Source organism: Athene noctua, chromosome 1 (genome assembly GCF_965140245.1).
Source record: "Athene noctua chromosome 1, bAthNoc1.hap1.1, whole genome shotgun sequence".
NCBI classification, from domain to species: domain Eukaryota; kingdom Metazoa; phylum Chordata; class Aves; order Strigiformes; family Strigidae; genus Athene; species Athene noctua.
Genome location: NC_134037.1, coordinates 240,698,040 through 240,724,419, shown reverse-complemented (window position 1 = coordinate 240,724,419; position 26,380 = coordinate 240,698,040). Strand labels below are relative to the sequence as shown.

The window sequence follows — 26,380 nt, the reverse complement described above, 5'->3', positions numbered from 1 at the left end:
ACATGCAGTGTTTAAGAATAACAAAGGAAATCTATGTTGCAACAGTGACCCCTCCAAAGACACAGGTATACCTTCAGAAGGGGACTTTCTATCACAAGTTAAGACTATGAGAACAAATGCTCTTGGCTGAAGGTAAAAACTTCAATTATTGCCATTCAGACAAAAAATTGCATTTAACCTATTTGATGGCTGGTGCTAGGGGTATGATCCTAACATAAAATAAGACATTTCAACTGTCGTCTTATCCAAATATTACAGTAACAAGCAATGCTCCTTATTCAGTTTTACATATTACAGCTCCATCCACAATAAATTATCATTTCTTCTAGAAAAATACTTGGGGATCTCAAGGATTTCCTCAAGGATGAGGAAAAATCACTATTTAATAGTGCAGTAGAACTTTGAACCTCTACTACCAAAATTAGCATACAAACACATTACTGAAAGCTTACGTTGATTTTATGTTAGATTTTTGCATATTTTTAAAAATCAACCTTGTCCCATGAGAGTATAATCATTCTATGAGTATGTCTGAATTTGCATGGGTCACATGTTAAACTGGTGATTCAAGTCCAGGGTCATGCTTGGAATTAAATAGCTAATGCCATTAATACAGAAAAAGGGTCAAGAGACCACATAGTCGATAGTATTGTGCTCATGGTAGATGTTTCCTACTCCTCTCTGTTAGATAGAGGATTGCTTGTGATAGAAGCATAAGCGGTCATAACCTGTTCAAAAGCAAGGATTCATTAGAGGTAAGACATCTGTGTTGCAAGGGGAAGCATGTCCTAGATGAGGCATTATCCTACTAACAGCTTGTCTATCAGACGTGGCTTGTGAAATGCCTTCTTTACTTTTTCAGTGGACACAGAAAACAATTGTTTGACTGACCAACATAGCCTAGGAGCTGAGTATCTTTTCTCACCTGCTGCCAGATTTGGAGGGGTAGAGGGGATTATCTCCTGTGGCAGCACCCCAGCAGCCATATCAAGCAGCAGCAGCCGGTTGAGGTAGCCCTTGAAGGAGGAGGTTCTGCTCTCTACCTAGTCCTGGGTTAGTTGCTGCTTCAGAAATAAGTGAAAAGTTGCTAATGGAATGTGGATCCCTAAAACCAGATAAGACCCAGATAGTTACCACACACTAACAAGAGAGGAATCCGCAATTCCTCAAACAATTCACGTGGACCAGAGACAAAAAAAAAAAAAATCTTCTTAAAAATACAGTGGAAACTCTTTGTCCTGGAACTCACAGATCTAAACGATGTGTTACCACAACTCCATCTTGCTGCTATTTTTGTTATTTCTGGCAGCAAAAGAATTCTTATTGTACTAAACACATTTTAAAGTTGCTGTTCTTTTTTTAAACTGAAATAATTCTTTCTTGTTACAAATTTATGATGTATTTCAGTATACACTTGGACTATGAATCATCTGAACAAGTGAAAACTGACAAGTTCACAAATGTTAAGAGTTTAAGGGCCAAAAGCTGTTTAAGTTGAAGAATTCTGTTGATAACAAAAATTATACAAACTGGAACAGAAATTAGAAGCTTTCAGAGATAAAGTTCCTAGAACAGCTTTCTAACCAGCAATGGGGACAAAATTCCCATTATTTCTCAAGAATTCCTTTTCCTATCACAAAAGTGGTTATCAGATGCAGTAGCCTCTGTCAGAGAACAAAAAAATTTCCTTCTCTCATCCAGATAGTTTCTTCTAATCCTTTATTCCTATTCTGAAAGAGTACACTAGATGATGTGCTGGATTGTATAAACTATTTAAAAGAAAGGAACCAAGACTTCCATTGCAAGATCCTAATGAAAGGCAAGAGAAAGTCTGCAACCCTGTTTTGAATAAGAATTGCTAAGCACATTTTATCTCTCAGTAAAGGTATCCATTGGCTGAAGCAGGTTACCTTGTAGTACCTTTAATTTTAAAAATTCTTGGTGTCTTTTCGTAGATTAATAAAGCGTAGTGAGTTCCATCTATTGTGCTGTTAATGGAATGTGCTTACTTGATTTTTTTTGAATCCCTAATTACTACTCACTTTTACTGATGAAAGAAAACAGAAGATATTTAGTGGGATGAGATAGGTGTGTGTCCTACCTGATCATTCAATTTTGGCTGGCATGAAGAGTTCTCATTCAATAAAAAGAGGAACCTTATTCAGGCCATCAAGGGCATCTAGTAATTTAGTAGACTCCACTTGGATAACAATTGATATTTTTCTCTGATGGAAATCGTGAGGCAGCATAGAGTTTTTATAAGTAATTGATTTCTAGATCCTAACATCTCTAATAACCAATGTTAGAAGAACTTTTTTGTCAGCCTGAACGGAAGGATAGAGTCTAGTTTTGAGCCTCTGGTAACCTCCAGCAATAACATTTGATTGCCTCTGAAATTTCTGAGGTGGGACAGTACCTGTCACCAATGAAAGAACGTGCTACCTTCCAGGAAATTTTCAGCTGAGACATTTCACACACATGTGCAAACACAGCATGGCTGTACGCCTTCTGAATTACTGTAATGTATATATATGAGCACAGCTGCCTTTCCAAGGTTCATTGTGATATTCTGGGATCTACATTCAGGTGTTCCAAAATTCTGGGATTTAGATCAAGTCCTTCTTTGTATTAACCTCTACAGTAAGAGAGCCCAGGGACTCCCATCTCCTCCTTAACAGAAAATGTTTCCTTGGCAGTTAGAGCCAGTCAGCACTGGCAGTGAAGTATATTTGGATAAATATATATTGATGTCTGAATAGTAGTAGTTTTGTTTCTTCAGCATGTTTTCTTTTTTCTCACTGACTTTCAGCAAGGGTAGACATAAAAAGATACTCCCCTGTTTTTATTGGATGCGCTTCCCCAGTTACAGTGTAAATTTTACCTACTAGTTTACTCAACTGCTGAATGTGTTTTCTGGCTAAGTTAGGCCAGACATATATAAAATGTATGTTTCCTTATCAAAACAGGCTAGCATTTGGCTCCCAATTTAAAGCTCTTTTATTTCACGCTTGTATCATCATCACTTGTAAAATGGTTGTAAAATGGCATTGCAAAATAAGTGAGTGAAGAGAGATTAACAGTACAAATGGTACTGATGAAACTAGTAGCTTTTTCTATAAGAAGAAACATCTCCAAATTTAGTTACCTTCACTTTTTTTTTTAACAGCTACTAGAAAAGGGCCTTCCTAGTATGCAACAGTCCCTCTTACAGATGATCTACAGTCTTCTTAGTTATATGGACCTGTCAGCTATTCCTGTGAAACAGTTTAACATGGAAGTGCTGAAAACCATTGAAAAATATGTACAGGTAAATACTATATCTTCTTTATATTAACACAGGAACTTAGCAGTATTTACTATAATAATTTTATTTTTTATATAAGAATTCAAGTCTAGATTCACAGGGAGGACTGCAACTGTCCAGTGTAGTATATAGTTTATAAATGTTCTGATGCCTCACAGACTCCCATGTCCCCAGATAAAATGCCCAGCTGTGTGTTCACTGTGTGGGAAGGGATAGGCTGCAGCCACACTACTATCAGGAGCAAGCTTAATACTGGGCAGAGCGTGACTGACCACTCTTTTTAATTATTAGCATGAGGGAGATGTGTGATAAGCACTTCCCTTCAGAGACTTCTGCACCTAATTCTTGGCAAGTGAAAATACATGTTTCTGCTAGGAATTCACAGCTGTGAAGAGCCTGTGTCAAATGAGCTTTTCTATTAAGTGGGGATTCTGCAATGGCCCTTATATTTATTCGTACTGATTAAGACATTCAGGTAGGAGATTTTAAATCCTTTGCAAAGGTGGCCTTGGACTCGGGTCTCCCAGGTTGCAGGCCATTTCCCTAACAGTGACATCTTAGGCAAGTTTTGGTCTCTACTGTTGAAATCATTCTGCAAGTGTGTACCTTGTTACTGGCCAAGAGAGAGAAAGAATAGTAGCATTCCAATTCTACATTTTTATTATGTGGCAAAAAATATGACTGTAAAATGTAAATAATCTTGAATGTGTGTGAATCTTTCTTTCTGTTTGCTGATTAAATATACCTATTTCTAGAGCATTCACTGGAGAGAAGCCTTGAATATCCTGAAATTGGTAGTTTCTCGTTCTGCCAGTTTAGTTTTACCATCCTATCAAAACAGTGATCTTTCAAAAATGGAAATACATCGAGTGTGGAACAGTGCCTCCAAGGAGCTACCAGGGAAGACTTTAGAGTTTCATTTTGATATTTCAGAGGTACTGTTTGTAATTCTGCTACTTAAAACCTTAATTCTGTCATTTGATAATCCTAAAGCAAGTGTTGCAGCTCCTTAAGAAAGCTGAAAAATTGGGAAAGAAAATTATTAAGCTGAGTCTCTTGAATTATTTTTGATTCACAGTGACATATTTAATGATTCATGCTGGAGGGCTCTTTCTGGAATTTTACTAGATTTTTTTTGTGAAGAAATTATTAGTTGTATTTAAAATCATCCGGCGGAAAAGCTGTGTTGCAGTTATGCCAACTATAAGTATATGATATATATAAAATCCCCCTCCAAGCATCTTATACTTGGATGTCAGTGTTCTCTATAACTGCTAAACACAGAAGTATGTCCTTTAAGGGAGTGCTGCCTGACTTCTGACTGAACTCTTTTACAGCAGTCTTTATCCTGCAAACCCTGTACCTTTTAACTTTATAGGACTGAGTGGTCCTATTGACTTTAGTGGGCAACTCACTGTATTTATAGTTATGAACCTGCAGGACTGTTTGAAGCATTATAGACTTTCATATAGATAATAGTAAGACTTCTGGGTTAAAAGGAAATCTGAACATAAAAAGTCATCTTGTGCTATTTATATAAAGAGTTTCGTATTGCTGTTTCATGTAGGTATATCTCTAGAAAATGCTGGGCGTCCTGTCATTGATCCAGTAAAGCATTTTAATGTTTGTTGGAAGAGGGCCAGAGCATTCAGCACTCTTCAGAAAAAGCATTAAAAACATGTGCAAGAAATGTGCATTTGAAATAGATTTCATAAGCTTTCTGGGTTTTTTGATGGTTCTTATGTTAGAAACTAGTTTGACAGTTGCTTTGAGTATTAGCTATTCATGAACATAAGCACTACATACTAAGTATGGCAACTGTTACTCAGACGTTCACAGTGGAAAATAGCATGCATACCAAGTGACATGAAATTTGGTGCCCTCCTTGTTTTACCCCTGTATATGGCCTTCAGAGTAATCTTTTCCTGCAGTAAGTTCATCCTGGAGTTCATCCTGGAGCATAGCACTAGTAAATAATTAACTCTCTATTTAAGACTCCAATTATTGGGAGACGGTATGATGAGCTGCAGAGTTCTTCTGGACGAGATGGTAAACCCAGGGCAATGGCAGTCACCCGGAGCACTTCTTCAACCTCGTCAGGATCAAACTCCAATGTCCTTGTACCTGTGAGCTGGAAGAGACCTCAGTACTCTCAGGTAAACTCCTTTTAAGTAGCCCACTATTCATTAACAGGTTGCTCTTGGAGAAGCTGAATTAGCACACACTTAGGTTCTTAAATGCTTGTGCCCTCTGTGCCCTATGCAGTGTTTCTGGCTGGTTAGGGCAGTGGCAGCACATCTGGCTGTGTGTTCTGAATGTCTTCCTTGGACTCAGAAATGGAATGAGTTATGTCTGTCTTCTTCCTGCCAGTGTTTTTCTTTAAACCTGCAGGAAATACATCTCTAAGACTTCTAATTCTAGGTCAGATTTAGTTAAGAATGACAGGTGAGTTCAGATACTAGCAAGGAGAGCAGATAGACAGCATGTGCAGCTTTCTAACTGTTGTTTTCTTGGGAAATCAGGTAAAAAGAATTCCTTGGAACACTAAAAAGTTCATTTCTAAAAATGATGTTTGGTTACCTTATTGATTTTTGGTTATTTGCCAGTTAAAATAAAACCATGCAGAATAAATTTATTTATTGCTCTTTTTTAAAAATATAGGAGATTATATAGCAGTGACTGAGGCCCAATTTTGCAAAAAATATTTATTCACGTGCTTAATTTTAAGATTCTGAACTGTCCTTTTGAAGTGATGTACACAATCCAATGTTTCCTTATTACGCTCAATAGAATTACTAGGCTAATTCAAAAATAATAAACACCAAAATCATTAACATCTATTTTTATGTTTCCTTGTATGCATAGTTACTCTGAAAGCAACCCTTAGAGCACTTAATGACTAATTCTTTGATTCCTACTAATTCAAAATCCTTAATGTATGTTTCTAGCCACCAGGAGAATGGGTGGTTAAAAAAAGACTCAATTGAGAAACATCTTCTTTTCTAGAAAAGGACAAAGGAAAAGCTGGTGCATGTCCTTTCTCTGTGTGGTCAGGAAGTTGGGCTGAGTAAAAACCCTTCAGTAAGTAGCCTTGTATTGGCATTTCTTTGTTTCATTTGTGTCCTAAAATTTAAAAAGAACTTTGTTTCCCAGAATTGCTGACCTGATTTGCATAGTTTCATGTCACATTACTATCACTGTCATTTGTGTTGGCCCATGCTGCATTTGTCAGCATATAGACCAGTGAGTGAATGGCCCTCTCACTTAAAGCTGATTTACTTACAGAGCTACATATGGTTTTGCTGTGAGAGATTTGTGATGTAGGTTTTACTTACGCCATCTCAGTGAGTGGAGAGTAACAACCTCTGGTATTACCAGTCTAGAGCCTTTATAAAGTAAAAAATTAAATTACGGGGGGGAAGGTGTGGTGTGTGATTTTTCCGTTAGATAACTGTTCTAACGTTACTCTTTAAAAATTAATTTTATCTGGTGCCAGGAAATGGGCAATAGATCATTCAGTGTAGGAAGCTCTTAAAATAGTTACTAAATATTTTCTGTGGAGACAGGAAAATTTCTGAATGTTCTCTGAAGATGTTGTATGTCATTTGTATTATGGCAAACAGTTCCTTCACTTCTCCAAGACAGGAATGTTGCATTTTTGTAACTGAATTGCAGATATAATTATTTTTAGTAGGAAAGGAAAAATTGCATCTTGTTTTATTTTTTAATCTTGACATATTTTTGAACATCATTTTTAACTAGAGATTTTTTGATGAATTTACTATCTCATTCCCTTGACAGTATTTTTTTTGCTAAGTTCTCTGAATTTTGTTCCTATAAATGTATACAAACATCCAGGCAACATCAATCTACAGCCATTAGGAGGTAGCTGTAATATTTTTGGACGCGTTCCTGCAGTATGAAGTTGTTTCTTTGTACAAGTTTAATCTGAAGGCACCTGTCCAACATAAATAATAAAGAGTGTTCTAAAAATACTCAGTGAAGGAATTAGGTGTGTACTGGAAATACAGTCTTCCGAATAACCAATTACAGCTTTTAGGAAGAAACAACCAGAGGGAACAGTTTGTTACAACAGAAATCCTTTGAATTGTAGGTAATTTTCTCTTCCTGTGGTGATTTGGATCTGATTGAGCACCAGACGAGCTTGGTGTCTTCAGAAGACGGAACAAGGGAGCAGGAGAACATGGATGATTCAAACAGTGAACAACAATTCAGAGTCTTTAGGGACTTTGATTTCCTAGATGTTGAGCTGGAAGATGGGGAGGTACAGTATATTTTCTCTGAAACTTTTTGTTAAAACAGTTTGTTATTCTTTCTACTAAACACTATACTCTTCTTGTAACATAAAACTTTAATTGTATAACTATAAACATAGTTTTGAGTTCAGATTATTTATAAAGTTCACTTAGTATTTCTTTCAGTAGCATAACAGTAAAAGGGTACCACACCCTTCCTTTCCGAATCTACTTTAGGAAACACTGCAGAACTGTTACTGGAAGATAAAGCGTCTGTTCTAGTACCTTTCCGGTGAATTTAAGTGAATTTATTTTAAGTACAATTTTTAAAGGTCTAAATTGTTAACAAAAATATATTTACTGATTAAAAACCTATAAAATGAAATTGTTCCAAATCTCTTAGTTCAAGAGTAACCCTCCAAAACATGAATTCAGGCCTTCAGGCTATCATTACTCCTGCAACTGCTGATGAAATCACTAATGCTTAGAGAGATTTACCTTCCACTCTGCTTAGGTGTCTGTGATTTCATCATTTCATGCAGGAGCTAAACAGAACCCTGAGGACCCAGATCAAGTCTCAACAGGTGAAGCCTGTCAGCTCACCTTGAGCTGAAACTGCTGAAGGGAAAAAGTTGAACTGCTGAATTTTGGGGGGCTACACCCTTTAACCTTGCTTATATCAAACTTGGAGTATTTCTTTCTTTTTGGGTGGAAAAGACCAAAAATGGAAGATCCATTGACAAACAAGTCTAACAATTGTGTTGCTATTTAAAATTTTAGAAATTGTTAACTCTCTTGAAGTACTTAAGGTGCAGATATTCAGCAAACCCAACAGTTTAATAAATTGTCTTGTCATAATCTGGACTCAATTTTAACGTGAATTCTCTCAGGCATCACTCTTAGCCCTGAGAAGAACATGTGTACAAGAAGAACTAATCAGTTTTCTCCCTCGTTGAATTACAGTAACAAAATAATTTTAAGGTAAACAGACCTCTCGGGTATGAACTCATGTACATCTGAATTTTATTTTTCTTGCAGTGAAGAGAAAGGATGAAGGAATAGAAAGAGATGTTGCAGAGTCCTTATTTTCTAAGTCAGGAATCTCTGTATTAAAATACAGTAATTTTGGCTCACAGCTGCCCATGACTTTACTAAAAAAAACCAAACCAAACCAAAGCAAGCAGTTGGCATCAATAGTTGAAAATACATTAACCAAATATTACGAAGGAGCTTTAATGTTCCAAACAGTGATAAATGATAAAACAGCAATTTCAGGTTGTTTATCAAAAAGTATGCAGGCTGCAATAATTTCTGTGTCTCTAATGCTTTCTAGATATTACAAGGACTTGGGACTGCAATTTTGACTAAATATCACTTGATAATTTTTTGTCCAGTGAAATGCAGGAATTTCTTCTTTCTCTTCACCAGTTAATACCATATACAGATTATATATAATTGTGTAGAACAATTGCTATCAAAATGAGTTTACCCTCATGGACTGTGACCCTGCAAAGATTTGTTTTATACATGTGGCTAACTTCAAGACTGAGGCCTATATTAATCAATATACTAATTGTCTTAAGTTGGTTGTGGAAGAGATACTAAGCTTCTCTAGTTTTTTTGTGACGTAGAATGAAAAATTTAGTCTTTTACTGAATACAGTTTTCAAATTGCCATGGATCTGAGACCTTGGCATCCCAAGGTTTAGTCCAGACTGACTTACTACTGTTTTAAATAAATAAATACTTCAGCCAAATTCAAATCTAGTATAAGAGGCTACTTCTCTAATGACTCAGTTGAAACTGTATCGTTTACCTCAGGTCTGAATTTGATATATTCATAAACATGAACAAAACAGTGTTAGAAAACTTAAGCTATCAAGAGCACAGACAGTTTTTAAAAAAAACCCTTATGATTTAAACAGGCCACTTAAAAGGTAGGCTGAAGACTTTGAAGTTTCTGTCATAATATCAGTTAAAGTTGTAGGCAAATGTTTGTCTATGATGTCCTTAATACAGTAATTTTACATAGATTCTTTCTATTTGTTTTTCTGTCTGTTATATCTGCTACCCAGGAACTTCAGGTAAGAATGCTACTTGAATTCAGATGTGCCAGCATATGTTATGCCTTCTTGCAAATTTGTATTATAGAATAACATCATAGTTTTGTTGTTGCCCTCCCCCTCTACGGTGTGTGCATAGGTGGGTTGGTGTGTGCATGCTTGCACTTTTGACAGGTGCTTCATTTTTTGTCTTGCATTAGAAATATTTTTGAGGTCTTTTTCAAAAATTCTGCTTCAATTTAAGCTTGGTTTTTACATGTTCAACAGTCTTCACAAATTTTAAAATACCTTAATCTAGTATCAGTATTTTCAAATTGAGCCATTTTTTCTTTCAATATCTTTGTGCATAAATACTATGTAGAAACAAAAGAATAACTTCATTATTTATAATATAGTAAAGTTTGAGCCATTTGTTTCCATGGGCAAATTATATGTAATTTCCAGCTTTTCAGTTGTGGTATATTGGCTCCTGTTAGCATCTTGGTGGAGCTAATATCTGCGACCTCCAGAAAGTTTACATCATTGCCTACCAGCCTGAATTTAATTGACTAAATAAATTAATTCACACAGCTTAATTCAACTGTATACTCCTACCAACTTTGCTGGACTCATTTACCCTGTGAAGGAAACTAAATGGGAGCATCAGTGGTTGCTAGTTTGGGACCTAAGCTTGCAGTTTATCAATGTATAGAGAGAACTGAGCTGACAGAGAACTGTGATGAGTTATACAAATTATACAAAAATCAGCAACAATAGTATTTTGCATATTTGTTTCTGATTGTTTGTACATCAGTTATAATGCAAACACAACTCTCAAAAAATATTTGTCTCAAAATGCCTGTTCTCTACAAGATAACAGCCATATGGAAGTAGTGCCTTACTATGGAGTTCCACAATACTTTTGCCTGTACCCTACAATATTGGGTGTGACTCCATTAACTTTGCATACTTTGTCAGTATGGATACAGTAAGGATAAAAATTTGTGTTAAAGAAGTGTTGCATGGTTCTTACTAGCTCTGTGGAGGAATTATGCTGCTCTCCCCCACATAGGGTTACTTTGCTCTTTACTGCCCTTTCTGTGTCTCTCCTTTTTCCCTGGGTTATCATAAGGTTTAAAGAGGCTGCAAGGGAACATCCACTCCTTTACCAGAGGGTGGTGATTGTGGGAATTTCTGTGTGCTCACTGCTAGCCAGACACTTTTATAATATGTGACTGTTTTCTTTTGAATTGATGTGTTTTACTGGTGGCTTTTCAGATAGGAGATAGCTTTGCTCCCACTGTAAATTAAAAATGAACAGCCTCTCAGATACATCTTCCCTCCTTCTTGTTAACTGTGAAAGAAAGATTGCTTAACAGACTATGAAATCAACTCCATCTTTGTAGACATGTGTTGACCTCTTACTTAAATTCAGGATGATTCTGGGTGCCCCTGTAGCAAGCTTATGCTAACCCACATATTGTGGGTATTGTGTTTCACCTCTTACCCTTTTTCCTCACTTCTAATTCACTCCCCCTTCTAACTGCATGCCCTGGAAGTGTCCCTTACCATTTTCCTCCTTTTTTGCTATCTTCCTTCTTTAAGACATTGCATAATAAAACTGCAACAATAAATATTCCGATAGACATGGGCTGCAAAGTTTACTGGTTGCAGTACTAGGCATGAGGATCCATCTTCGCTTGCTTGCTTATTTATGTCATTTTGTCATTTTTTAGTTGAGTAACTGATGTGTTTGTGGAGGATGTCTCATTGCTGCATGTGTCCTCCAGCCTTTGTGGAGGAGGATGAACAACCAAAGAATTTGTTAAAATAAATAGCTGCAAACTGAACAGTCATTTTTATGACAAAGAGACCTGATTTCTTAAATCTTAGATGTGTTCTGTTCTCTTTCCACACAATACTACCATATGATCCTAGTCCCAGGATGAAAACACAGGGTTCTTCTGTCAGGTTTCATAACAGTTTCATGTTCATTTGCTCTTGAATATAGTCCATTCCTTAGTTCTGAATGTGGATTACAGTTCTTGCATATCTGGATTGCCTTTTTTCCTAAGAAATATATTTTTTTTTTGCTATTTGTTCGTGAACTGTGAGCTTAGTATCATGAAACTGAACATTGCTTCTTTCTACTCATATTCCACAGTCCATTTCATTAAAGGGCAGATATGTTTGTGCAACTTTGTTGATTGTTAAGGAGGTAAGATTGCAATTGAATTAATTGCACTTTATGCAGTTTAGTCCCCATTCAGTAAACGTCTGAGTAGTCCTGAAAGGGGATTACTCAAGTGTTTAAAATTACAAATCTGCTTAAGGGACCTTACTGAACTCAGACCTCTTTCTCTATGATTACACGTAATTTTAATCTGTATAAACCCAGGACATACTCATAATCAGTGATTTGATAATAATATTTTTTTTTTTTTTAGGCAGAACTATATTTTTGTCAAATTTGTATTTAAAAGATCACTGTCAGCTTGAATTTTTAGCATTTGGATTGCTTGTTTCAGAGTGCTGCATCTTAGAGTGTCGTTTAAACAGTCAGTCCTGAACCTTAAAAAGAAAGATTTTTCTCTATAAATTTCCTTCCCACATTGATGTAAGGTTGAGGGCTTTCACCTAGATAAAGTACCCCAAAAAATTGCAACTGGATACTTCTGAGTAGGCCTTTCATGATGTGTAAGGCCCCTTTGGTCTCTGTGGGTCCATGAGCAGTTATGGACATGCTCCTGCATTTGCCGAAGAGGAACCTGGCTAGTCTTCAAGAAGGGAGCAAGAGAATTAGTGTAATTATGGAAAAGGATACAGTCCACTGGAAAATACAGAAAGTAAACAGGTAGAAAAATGGTGGAAAACTAATTTTTATACATGAAAGAAACCATGTGATCTTTGTATCATTTCACCATCCTAACAAAAGTTATGCTATTTGCTTAATGCACTCGGTTTTATGTAACTGCGTGTGGGATCAGAACTGAAAGTCAATATAAAATATTTGGTCCATTTGACTGTCGTTTTTGAAATGTGAAATCTCTGTCAGTGCTAATCAGGTTATTCTCAAAGTATAGTTGCAAATAATTCAGACAAATTCAAGTTAAAAAAAAAAGCAATATGGGCCTAGAATAAAAGTTTTAAAAGGTGTGCTGCTTTAGCTATTACATTTTGTGTGTAAATGAAGGGTTTGTGCAAATCTACTCATCATTATGGTTATGTTAATAATGCAAAGAGTCTAAAATCTTTAACATGTGTTTTGCAGTTGAACCATTGTTATGAACTGTCCTCCTAATACTTCTAAACATCATTGAAAAATCCTTTAAAATTGCTTCTAAACTTTTCTTTTGCCTGTCATTCTCTACTGGTATTGAGATGTGTGAGTATGTGGACTTACAAAAACAAATTTTTAAATCAGCAAATGCATGAAAGACACCTAATGATGAAAAGCATGAATCTTCATTTAACTGTCATTTCCATGCTTCTGCTCTTATCTCCAGGTGAATAAACAAAATAATATCAAGTTTGTATTGTATTTTTACATAAAAATATTTCTTGAGCTAACTTTGATCTAATGAGTTGTGGTTTGTATACAATGGATTTCCAGTCAAGGAAGCTGACTCTGTATCTGATTTCAGGGTGAAAGCATGGACAACTTCAACTGGGGAGTACGCAGACGGTCCCTGGATAGCCTGGACAAGTGTGACATGCAGCTGCTGGAAGAGAGCCAGCTCTCAGGGAGCACGCCCAGCCTGAACAAAATGAACCATGAGGACTCGGATGAGTCATCCGAGGAGGAGGACCTGACCACCAGCCAAATCTTGGAGAACTCAGACCTAGTAAGTTGCAAACTCACAATTTAAGAATAGATAGGGTTTTGGTTTTAAGTAAGCTGGACTTTTAGTTTCCTCTCACCCAGGTGCAATCTAATCAGCTGAAATTCGAGGGTGGCAGTCGGTATGGTGTTTTGTCACTACTTGATTTTCCCTTATTTGCAAATGTGAACAGGAATTTTAATGCAAAGTTCGAAACACAGGAAACGTTAGATCTGATTATTTGTCCTTTTTTCCACAAATTTCTATATGACAATTTTGCAGAAATAGCCAGTAGTAACTATACTTAAAGAAATAGGACAAGATTCCAGTATGATAAAATGTGTCAGTTTTTCATTGTTCACTTCTGGGATGTTTGCATACAATTTTTATAACAGAAACATTGAAAGGGTTACAATACGCCTGCATGTACAAACTGAGAGCCACTGTCTCTGCCCTTTAAGACAGGGTCTGCTTTGCATGTTCATAATAGCCGTGTGTGGTAGGATAGCCTGTATACTCAGTTCTTCTTTGCTTTTGTTATCTTTTAAACAGATTATAACTCTTTCCCCATCTGAGGATACAAATCATATTGACTCACTTTCTACATCATGTGACACAACCTCAGCAGACCCTCATCATTTTAATATAGGAACATCCAGTTTTGATGTGGCTTTACCTGATATGAATAACCTCCAAGTGTCTGAAGAATCCAAGGTGAATACATTTTTACTTTCTTCTCCAGCTGGACTGTATTTTGCATAACACTTTTACAAGTTTATTTTACTTACGCTTTCATGAAGGATTTGATCTATGAAACCAGTACTTTCTGACTCCTGGTATGTAATGTCATAGTACAATACATTCATATGCTCCTGCACATTGATACCCTTTCCTTTCTACTTCTTCATTAAAAGTTTTTATTTATTGTTTCTTAAGTATATAGCAGTACATATGCACCAAGATACTAGAAGCTCATTGGGAGACAAATTCAGGAACTGGCTACCAGTTACAATCATAAAGGAATATTCTTTTGTTCTTCATGCTAATTTAAAAAAATGATATGCCAACTCTTGTGGTGGGTGTAAGCGTGTATTCTCTGAGATTTTTTTGTATGTGGGAACCTATTGTACAGTTGTGTGCACTGGGTTCAGTTATTGCCTTTTGGCAGACACTCAGAAATTTTAAATTCATGACCACAATATTAAGCCATCTTGGGAGGGTGGAGAGGCAGGATTTGCAAGGTTACAACAACCATGATCAGCACAGTTTATTTCAGACAATTGTATCAGAAGATTAACATAGAGTAAGGTAAGTGATTATCCATGTGGGGGCAATTTCTTTAATATCCTGTTTGATAATACTTCTTTGTGTGAGATCAGGTGAACCTACTCCTCTCAATGTCTCTGAAAAATATAATCTGGGGCAGGATGTGTATGGGTTAGTGTCTTTAGGACACTGTTGCCTTACCAGTAAAGCTTTCTCTGTCATGTCTAAATTGGTGGCTTCTGCAGAAAGAGCGGTGTAAGAGAATAGGGCAGGGGAAGAATACATCTTGTGTAATCATCAGCTTTCATTCTAATTCTTGCCCTTGGTCCCCTCCAAATGCAACCACACACAAAAATGATACAGTACTGCTAGCACTACATATAAGCAAAGTAATGGAAACTTTTAGTGAAGATAGAAAAGGAGGTTGGAATTGTGCTGAATATTGAACAAATTATGTCAGAAACCTCCCCAGGAGGAAGAAAGGACAGGAGGAGGGAAATGTGGGTAAGGATAGGAAAGGTGGGGAACCTCTCAAAATAATTGTTGTGGGAAAGGTAAACTTATTATCATTTGTCAAAACCGCTGTTGGTAGACAAGTTACCACGTTAACAACCATAAGCAGCAGAAGTTGGCAGAATTTCAGTTCAGGAAGCTGTAGTCAGAACAGATACATTTGCAGGTGGTGACAGCAGCTAATCTCATGCATCCAGCTGTAGTAAATATTGGTGGGTACATTAAGAATTGCAAATCATAGTTCATGAGTTTCATATATGCCTGGGGTTTTAGAATCTTTACTGTGAAAATTTCTTTAATGTCCCAGTATCCATGTGCAAGTGTTCATCAAAAAATGAAAAGCTTTGGAAATAAAGAATGTAAAATCACAGCAGTTCCTTGTGGGATTGACAGGCAAATTCAGCTAGTCCTGAGTCAGGTTTGATATTTTTGAAATACATAACCTAAGTTGACAGGGATTTGCCAGTGTTACAAAGATGTTTGAATTGATAAACTTTACACAGAGTGCCTTCTTAGTGATTTTGCCTCAAAGGTATTTTCTTCTAGTATCCATACTTATTTATTTATACTCAAATTGTAGTCAGTATAAGCAAAGTTAAAATGTCTGGGTTTATATTTATTTTAAGGAAGAAGTCATCCAATTTTTACTCAGAAAACTTGAAAGTTTCACCTAAATAATTTTTACTTAATTTGGTAACACAAAATTTTGAGCTCTTTCCTGTTTCTCTTGTCCTCTGATTTCTTATTTTCAGAGAGCTGACGGTATGTTAGCAATGCAGAGGAAAATTTTTGTTAATTCTTTAGTGATGTACAAAAATGTTTAGCTGTTGCATCGTAAGCAAAAACAAAAATATCACCTCAACTTCTAAATAGATGCAGTGAATGAGAGCAACAGACTGATTAAGCAGGCCTCTTCTCAAATATTTCAGTGCCAAAATCCAGGTATTACACAGCATGAAATTAGTTAAACTTATTTTCTATTAAGATAGTGAACACAATAATTAAGATAGTATATATGAGGGATTAGAAGGCAATGATGGATAATGTTATCAGGGATACAAAGATTCAGCTGATGCTATTTTATATATTTTTCAAGTTACCTAAGCTCACTGATTTCTGGAAGTGTACTCCAATCCTGCATGAACATTCAGAGTCGTTTTTTATTTTGCTCTTTGGGCAGCATATTGGACTCCAGTGGGTGAGAGGTGTTTGCTTCCTCTTTCTTCCTCCCTTACCCTATCCCATCAAAATATATTTTCCTCATACAAACACTGTCATTGCAGTGAATAAACCAGTGGTCCTTTCAAACTAATATTTCATATTTTTAAGTGGTTAATACTAACTATTTCTTGAAGAAGCAGGCAACATTTATGCTTCTTGCCAACTGCTCTGTTTCCTCTTCTGGTAATTCAGCTATATAGCTTTCATGTCTCTCTTCAAGATGGTTTGTGCTCTGATGTATTTCATCCATCCTGGACTCAGGAATATTCCTATCCCTTTGCTTAGAAAATAAAACAAACCAAAAAACCTTTCTCCTACTCAGTTTCTGATGCTGTCCTTTCTGATAGAAATCTTGTTTCATTTTTAGAAATGCAAATCTCCAGAGTTTATCTGTAAGATTTAAGCAGGTCTGGTAACCTGCAGAGGGCCACTTTTCTCTTTTAATTCCACTTGCCATGGATTTCCCTCCGTCATCTCCCAACGTATGTATGTACATGCACATATGCATATATGCACAGACACACACCTTCTGATACCCCAAACAGAAAAGATAGAGTTTGAGCTACCCACTACAGTCATACCTACATGAACTGCTTTGCAGGATGATATGGATGATGCAGACAGAAGTCAAAAGATTAAAACTGAAACAAAATTTGTTCAGACTAAAAATGTAAGGGAAATTGGAAAGTTTCAAAAAGAAATTAAGAGCTTTAGGTGCTAACGGATGAAAAAGGAAGGAAATGGTAGTAGCTTAATTCTTTTAATGGCCTGCAGAATGCTTTGGATTCCTCTTGAATAGACGTTATTATGTAAATAACATACTAAAAGTAATTCTCAATTCTAAACATGCGTATAGTCTTCCAGACAGTGATTGTTGTCAATATATTTTGGGAGGCTTTAATACACGCTTGGACACTATAAAGTGATAGGTGACAAGGACAGCCTGACAGTAGCAAGAATCCTATCATTTTTCCTGGAAAAATACTTCCCTGCTATGTTGCCAAATGCATTGAAATCTGAAATTCTTTGCTAGACAAATTAAGTTGAAGAAATGCCTTAAAATCCAAGACAAGTTAAGCAAATACAGCATTTTTGAAGAAGTGTAACTTGATTCATGTAATCTGTGGCTTTATATCTGTGCAATTTAACATGTCAAGTGGGTTTTTTCATTAAATGCTTTCTGTTTACTAGTGGAATTAACTTACTAATTTGCAGTTTTCTAAGACAATATAATTCACTCCCCTAGGTTGAAGCTGTACATGAAGAACAAGATACAGCAGTTCATGAGGATGACCTTTCAGGATCTACAAATGAACTCCCTGGAGCTTTTGAATGCAGTGATAGCCTTAGTCTGGATATGACAGAGACTGAAGAGAAAGTTGACAGGCTGGAACAATTTCCTCTTGCTAGGTACTTCTATATGCTATTATTCATAAAAGTTCTTTTACACTGTACAACGAAGTGGTACAAGGTGTTAGTTAATGTAATGGCTGTTTTGGCCACAGGAGTTATAAAATTCTCATGAGTTTAGAGCAGTGAGAAGACAATGCCCTAATTATCTAAATGATTATCACACAATTGAAAAATCCTGCAAGATTTTTCTTTTATGAAAAAAAGATACGATTTTTACATACATCTATGCAGTTAGTCATTATATATGTAATATATTTAGTCAAGAGAAAAATAAGGATTTTTAAAGATTCACAGTAATGGAAATACTTTTTAGTTAGCTGTTGAACAGATCAGCTGTGTATTTATGCTTCTGATTTCTTGTGGGTCACAAGGAAGTCACAATATTGTCAAGAATCCCATCTGTACACTCAAGTTTGCTGGTGAACATGGCTGGACCCCAGTGTACGTTGCAACAAGGCATCAAGATTTTTCCATGCCTTATGGAGCTCCTTCAGATTTTGGATGCTGTGTTAGAATTCAATTAGCCCGTATTTATGGAAAGGAAAGGAATGAGGATATATAAAGAAGCTTGCTCTCAGTCTGTGTGCCACATGTCTCAGAATCACAGTTACTGTTCTTGGGAGCCATAGGAAGTATTTCTCCTTCCCCAAAAATAATATACAAGATCAGGTAGCTTAGTACCCTTTAAAAATGGTAGTCAGCCTGTTTCACTGACCATGAATTGTCAAAATAATGCTCTGTCCTAAGAACAGTGTGGAGAAGGGATGGTTCTTCTCCAATCTATTACGCTGTGGGGAAAGCAAACAGGTCAGTATATATAATGTTTGTACATACTGAGATTCTTTTCAGTACTTCTGCTATACATTATTAAAACCCAACTTTTCCTAGAAGAGGAGTTTTTCCTTATGGGCTTTATCTTCCTTGGAGTTTCAGCCATCTTCCTCCAAAAGGTGGTGCAACAAAACAATTCAGGTGTTCTGGGATGGAGGAACATAGATTATAATGGCTTGAAGATAGAGATTCTGATTTGGAGGTTTTTCTCATTGTAGCCAACATCTTGCCAACCTTCAAAAGTAATTTGAAAGTTCATTAATATTTTTAGAAAGGTGCTGTAATTGGTCCTGTTATTATATCTCTCTCTTATAGTGTATTTTATCTGCCACGCTCTTGGTATTCTGCTTTCATCACACGTTGTTTTTTTTTCCCTCCTTCAGTTTTGGAGATGTTGATCGAAATACCTCCCCTCCTCCATCACCATTTTTTTCTGCCATCCTTGCTGCATTTCAGCCAGCAGCATGTGATGATGCAGAAGAAGCCTGGCGTAGTCATATCAACCAGCTCATGTGTGACTCTGATGGTTCCTGTGCAGTTTATACATTTCATGTGTTCTCTTCCCTGTTTAAGGTGAGAAAATAAGTTTAGGATACAAAATCAAAATATTTAGATTGTGTGTGACTATTAGGATGGTTCTTGATAGTAGTACCAGTAATGAACTACTAGGTGTATAATCATTGTAGTTTTGCATGCTGCAGAACTACCATACTATCTTTTCATGCAAAATAGTCTTCTAGGACCAGTTTTGTCATAAAAATAGTATGTGTCTCATATTTGCAGGTTTGGAAGTAGTTGTAAAATAGATACGCACTTTAAAGATACTTTATTTTCTTCAGTACTTTACAAACAGCCTGAAACAATAACTGCAAGAGACAGGAAATACCCTTTTCATCTCAAACTATTGTTAATCTGTTCTTTCATCTCAAACTGTTGAAATCTGATCATGCCCATGTAAATGTCCATATTATTAAATATTCTGTAACAATCATCTGAATAGAAATATACATCTGCCATCATGTAACATAAATTCCAGAGCTTGAGTCTGAAGAATAGAAATACCTTTCTCCTTTCTAAAACTGTATACTTGAAAAGATAATCTTGCAAAAAGATAAGGAAAAAAAGTCAAATGTACAAGCTGTTCTAAGGAGTAACTATTTTTACCTATATTTAGTTATAAAGCCTTTTTTTAATTGTTTCTCTTGCTTTATATGAGGCAGCTACAGGATGTTTAGCATGCTGCAACAGTGTACATAGCAGCCACGTAACTTCATGCAGAGTTTAAGTACCCATGATCTCAGAGTACACATTTTTTTATTAGCAATGGGTACCCTGCTAATAAATATACAATCTCAAGATCTTTCCATATCTTTAAGACTATTCTTATAAGAAAGAAGCATCATACAATAAGAATCTCCTGGAGTTAATTGTATGCTCACTGTGTCCTCATTTAAACATTACACCACTGTAAATATGGGTGCCTTATAGGCATTCTTTTAAACACTGATAAATAACCCTTTGGAATGAAAAAGAAAGTGCTGACTTCAGTTCACGCATTTTGAAAATTAGCCCTGTGTTTCTTCATGATGTGTTATTTCAGGTTTTCTGCCATTATGTCAGTCATAGAGGTTAATAGCCCTGTTCAAGTGTTCTGAGAGTTATTTGACCTTTTTGTTCTATTTGAAGAGGTGAAAAGAAGCTGGTGTCACACTTCTGAAAACTAAATAAATAATACTGTGTAATTCAAGACCTAGACATTACCTGTAAAGGTACCTGTTTTAACTCCAAACCCTGGCAGCACATGCTACATTTGCTGTTGTACTTTCCCTATATTCAGAAGATAGCCTACTCATTTTCTTCAGTTGATACTGGAGGAGAAAGATACAATACTGCTCTCAAAAAAATTTAAGTAATAGCAAAACCTGAATAACAGTAATTTTTTTTTTAAAAAAAAGGTGTTAATAGTATCAACAAGCCAGAACTTTTCGTTTATAAAAATATTTGTTCTCCTCTTCAGATTTAAAACACAGGAGTATTATTTTCCCAGATTTTTTTAATAAGATCCCAGCTTGTCTAGAATTGTATTGTGTTTGCACCATCAAACTTTGCTATTCATCTGCTAACTTAAAAGACTTTTGACCCTCAACAGGAAGTGTCAGAAACCAGCCCAATATGTACTAGGCCTGCAATGCAAAGTACTGCCAAAATCCTTGTTTGGAGGAGCTTGTCAACTAAATACTTGCTGAAGTGAAAGAAGTGCATTTCCCAGGGCACCTACATTCCAGTCGGCATCAAGTTAATAGTATCTTGGATGTATGCCCACAACACTCAAATTTGTTTAAAATTCCTGAAATTATTGAAGTACTTTTCCTGTAAAGGAGTCATAGCTCAGAGATCTCTGGATTATCTTTATTGCTGCCTCTTTGTATTCCATCGAATCAAATGTCTTCCAGCAGACCAGCTGATAGGGCTAGCAAGTCGTTTCCACAACCCAGCCCTGTTGTTACAGAAAGTCCTTTTCCCAGAAGAGGAAACCTGAGGCTAAGAAGAAGATGTTTTGAGAATATTATTATTTACATGGACACAAAGAACAGTGACTATATGCAGGCATATACCTATTCATAATATGCTGGTGGTTGGCATTATTGTCAACAGTAGTCTCATTTCCTAAAATACATACTACATTCAGACCTTGCTTGAAAGATTTCAGCCACTGTAATCTGCACCCAGAAGGACATAGCTGAGATGATAGCTTATTATAGAACTGACAGTCCATATAATTGCAAAATAAATATATTTAGTGAAGTACTATACATAGATACCAACATACAATCTCCTGCTGTTTCACATTTTAATACTTTGAAGCACTGTTCAGATGTGTTACCTTAGCTGTAAATTGTTGCCTTTATGAATATCTGAAAAGGAAAGCAGTAAAGGGAGATGTTTTCTTAAATCAGAACAGTAGACTGGTCAGCTTTTGATGAAGCCATGACTGAAATGCTTTGAGGAAGTTATTTTCATAAAATAAACTAGAACAGTTAAAGTAATCTGAGTGGATGCACTGGTGAGGCTGTACCTCGATTCCTGTGTTCAATTTTGGGCCCCTCACTACAAAAAGGACATTGAATGACTCGAGCGTGTCCAGAGAAGGGCAACGGAGCTGGTGCAGGGTCTGGAGCACAGGTCGTACGAGGAGAGGCCGAGGGAACTGGGGGTGTTTAGTCTGGAGAAGAGGAGGCTGAGGGGAGACCTCATTGCCCTCTACAGCTCCCTGAAAGGAGGGTGCAGAGAGCTGGGGATGAGTCTCTTTAACCAAGTAATAAACGATAGGACAAGAGGGAATGGCCTCAAGTTGTGCCAGGGAAGGTTTAGACTGGATGTCAGGAAGCATTTCTTTCCAGAAGGGGTTGTTAGGCGTTGGAATGGGCTGCCCAGGGAGGTGGTGGAGTCCCCATCCCTGGAGGTGTTTAAGAGTCGGGTCGACATAGCGCTGAGGGATCTGGTGTAGTTGGGAACTGTCAGTGTTAGGTTAATGGTTGGACTGGATGATCTTCAAGGTCTTTCCCAACCTAGATGATTCTGTGATGTGTGCTGGAAGGGACCTGAAGAGTTCATGTTCCTTATCTTGCCCAGGACAGGATCAACTATAACTCTCATTCTGGTCAAATGTTTTTTAACTTCTTTCTCTAGACTGTTCTTAATCTTTAGGCTAAGGTGGAACTTCACAACATTCCTAGGCAATGTAGTCCAATGCTTAGCTCTCCTTATCGCTTGAAAACTTCTCGTTCTATGTTTTATGCCCATAACTTCTTGCTCTATACAAAGTGGTATTTCTCTTTGCAGTTGCTGTTTATATTTGAAGACCATTACAATGGTTCTTCACCTACCCCAAAATTCTCTTATTTATGCTCAGTTCTTTCAACCTTCCCCATAAATCACATTTTCTAAACTTATCACTGTTGCTGTGGGTTCTCTTCAGTTAGTGTGTGTATTACTTGAAAAGCAATAGCAGGTTCTGTATTTCAGCCTATATTCTTAACCAGCACCAGCTGTAAGAGGATCACCTGTTTTATAGAAGGTATTCCTCTTTAGAAACTTCACTCTGCTCACTGCTGTACAGCAGAATACAGTTAATTTTCCACTTGTAACCCCATCTAGTATGCAGATCTTGTGCGACAAAATTTTGCCTTCCTGGTTATTCTCCATCCTGAGTGTGCTCTGTCGATTGTTTTATCCTAGGTGTACAATCTTGTCCTTCTTTCTTTTTCCTGCACCACTTCTGCAGTTTTATTAAAATCTGTCTAAATTCTAATCCTGTCTTCCAAGGAGTTTGCAGCCCCTGCAGCTCAATCATCCATGCATTTAATAAGCATGTTGCATATTCCATTATTCAGTATTTTCATTAATGACTTGGTCAGTGCCTGAGACAGTCCCCAGTGGAATCCTGCTCAATTTATCTTTCCAATTGGAGAGTGAGATGTTGATAATTACCTTCTGAATATGGTTTTGTACACCTAGTTATCTCTGGACTGGGTTTCTCTGACTTACTTCTAAGATAGTAAATGAGTTAATATATAACATATCAATTGCTTCTCCTCCTAACAGAAAATTTTAGCCTTTCATGAAAATTAAATAGTTTGATATTTGTTCTGACCAAGTCTGTACTGCCTATTATTCATCTCTTACATGTTGCCCTATTTCCTGAATTTTGTGTTTAATTCTTTTGCTCTTGGGGTTTTTTTTTTTGAGATAAGCACTTTCCTCAAGTTTTTTACAACACCCTGTGTTCTGTGAGTTCTCAAAGGTATTTGTTATGGCTCCTAGACCTCCTCAGCCACAATTATAACTACCATATATGTAACACATCATATATGATAATAATATATGATATATATCATATCATATAACTTAATTTCCATAATCTGCAAAGATGTAAAAATATCCAAGCCCTTACTAGTAAGATCCATTCTCACCTGAGTTTTCATGTCTCATTGTTTCCTGTACACAGATGCCGTTTCTGGGAGCAATAAGGCAAAATGAGTCATTAAACACATCAGTCTTTTCAGTAGCATCTGTTAGATATTTCTCTCCATTGTGATTCCTTGGCCTTCCTCTTAAAATATTTCTGGTTTACTTCTTGACATTCTCTCTTTCTCTTACTATTTTTATTTGGTATCTCCCTCTCTGATTATTGTGCCTCCATCAACATGCTATTTTTGGTACCCAACAGTAATTTAACACAGTTTCACTTTCTGTTCTTTTTTGCGAGTATTTGCCTGAGTGAAATATTTGTGATTTAGCCAGATGTATGTCTTAATGTATTTTCTGTCTTTCAGTGGTGTAAAATGTGCTTCTGCCCTCTTTTTTTTTTTTTTCCTAAAGAAATCTTTAACTCTCATTATCTCCTTTCCCCATTAAGCTATTTCGAATGGGCTCCTTTCTGCAAATTCTGAATGCATTGAAGTCAGTTGTATTATTTCTGTAACCTGTCTCCTTCACTGCCTCAGATCCATAAACTCAATTACTCTTCCCCAAGAGGGCATTGCAGCACCTAAACAGCTTACCGGAGAGCCTGAGGAAGCTCTGACCTTAGAGCTTTCAAGACTCAGATAGACAAAGTCATGGATGACTTGATCTAGTGTTGGCAATAGTGCCACTTTGAGTTGAAGGTTGTATCAGATGTTCTCCAGAACATGTGGGTCTTTTTCAACCCACATCTCTTGGATTCTGTTCCATAAACTGTCTTTCTAAATTTCCTTCCACTTTTACATTCTCAGCTAGCTCTTTTCTGTTGGTTGAGATCAAACATAGATCTCTTTCCTTTGCCAGAAGAGATATCAGCAACAGTTTCACTAAGACTTGGACTGAACCTTTCTTTTCAGAAGACATCATAGTAGTAAATCTCCAACTGTTGCTAAGCCCTGTGATTCAGGTGATGCGGTTTGTTGCTCATAAAAATAATAATTTACCTCATTTGGTGGTAATTAGTAAGAGGCCCTCAACTCTGCTGCAGACTCATTGCAGCAGAGAATCTGAACCATGTGCTGGATGACATGCATAGTGCTTTTTTTCTGTGTAGAACAGTAAAAACACATAGTAAGACAAGTAGTCTATCCGATTTTAACTGTGTTCAGATGACCAGTTCAGATGATTTAGAGAGAGATTCACAAATAAGCAGTTATGAAATTGGTCTGTAAAGGAAGTTTCTCTTTAACCATTTTATAAATTATTGATAATGTATACACTACCTACAATATGAGGGTTTAGGAAGCTTTTTTTAAAAAAATCATTAAGTCCAACAACTTCCTTTCTCAATAAAGTCTGAATTCAGCTCACCTGATTTTAGGTACTTAACTTCAGTGCTCCAGTGTAAGAGCAATAACGGACTATTTATATATCTATCATTCATATTGGTATTTGGGAAGCACTTCTCTCCAGTGAGGCATGCTTACAGTAATACAGGTCCTAACCTACATTACTCAGAAAAATGCCTATGGTAAAGAGTAATGAATCCTACACAAATGTTTCATACTTTTATTCTTTAAAAAAATTTCATGTTACTCCCACCTGCTGAGCAGTTGGCCTTAGTGAGATATATTTTGGCAGTGAAACCTGCTGTGTATTTATCAATACCATTACTTCAGTTCCTGAAAGACAAATATATTACTTTGATGTATTATTCACTTTATATATTCGTAAATTAAAAGGAAGTATTAGCACTAGAATGTTTATAAAAGACTGATCTGGTTTAGGACTCTAAACACCAAAAAAATCTTCTGAGAAGAATAATTCCTGGATGCAATGCAGTATTTCTGGAGTCCTCCCAAGCAGCAGAGAATTTTCAGTAAGAAGGTTTTTCCCACAGGGGAAGACAAAAGGTTTTCCCTGAATTTTTCCATGCTGCTATTTGGCATTAGGATGTCCATTATATTATCTGATTAGCCACTTGACATGGAATACTAACAAAACAATGCCCGGAATGGGCAGAAAAAGTAATGTGCTAAACAACTCTGTTAACTCTATACAGCCAAGAAAAAAAACACACCTGTGGGTAAAGGCTTTATAAAGATTGAATAGTCTTTACAAGAAATAATGTATTTCAGTAATAGATGATTACTTTCACAGCTACCCAGCTGTACTCTGTCTCCAGCTTAATAACTATTATTCAGTATCCTTGAGCAGACGTTCCGTTCTCCACAGGGAGATGGTCTCTTTTGCATGTTACTGTGTGAAGAAAAGAAAGCATGCCATTTGTTTACAAAGGATGGAGGCTTGTACTTGAGTAAAGAATGTAATAAACTGTGTTTTGCTTTCCAGAATATTCAGAAAAGATTCTGCTTCCTAACCTGTGATGCAGCTAGTTACTTGGGAGACAACCTGCGAGGAATAGGCTCCAAGTTTGTGAGGTCTTCTCAGATGTTAACATCATGTTCAGAATGTCCCACCCTTTTTGTAGATGCAGAAACAGTGAGTATATTCATTTCAAAAAGGCATGTGCCACATTGTAATGTGTTATTTTACTGACAGTTTCACTTTCGAGCAACTCCTGAACAGATATGTCAGAAAGGTTTTCAGCTCCTATCTTTAATTTTTATCTCTTGTTCTTAACCATATTTCCATTAATTTTCCGTATTGTTTTATTAGGTAAGTACTGGCAGATGGGTAATATAGAATCATAGAATAGTTACAATATGTTGAGACTGTGTGCCAAAAA

General features: G+C 36.5%; 1 protein-coding gene across 8 annotated transcripts in view; it reads left to right on the top strand.

Annotated features, from left to right (window-relative positions):
• Window positions 1-26,380, top strand: part of FRY (FRY microtubule binding protein) — a 177,161-nt gene that overhangs the window by 136,091 nt on the left and 14,690 nt on the right. For 7 of the 8 annotated variants that reach the window (XM_074914527.1, XM_074914517.1, XM_074914496.1 and 4 more), the window contains 10 exons: window positions 3,167-3,307; window positions 4,060-4,239; window positions 5,299-5,460; window positions 6,311-6,385; window positions 7,419-7,589; window positions 13,246-13,446; window positions 13,975-14,136; window positions 17,669-17,832; window positions 19,050-19,239; window positions 25,984-26,133. In XM_074914527.1, coding sequence (XP_074770628.1) covers window positions 3,167-3,307; window positions 4,060-4,239; window positions 5,299-5,460; window positions 6,311-6,385; window positions 7,419-7,589; window positions 13,246-13,446; window positions 13,975-14,136; window positions 17,669-17,832; window positions 19,050-19,239; window positions 25,984-26,133 — 1,596 coding nt within the window. Of the gene's footprint in view, window positions 1-3,166; window positions 3,308-4,059; window positions 4,240-5,298; window positions 5,461-6,310; window positions 6,386-7,418; window positions 7,590-9,634; window positions 9,644-13,245; window positions 13,447-13,974; window positions 14,137-17,668; window positions 17,833-19,049; window positions 19,240-25,983; window positions 26,134-26,380 lie in introns of all 8 variants that reach the window. The other variant, XM_074914536.1, reaches the window with a different exon arrangement.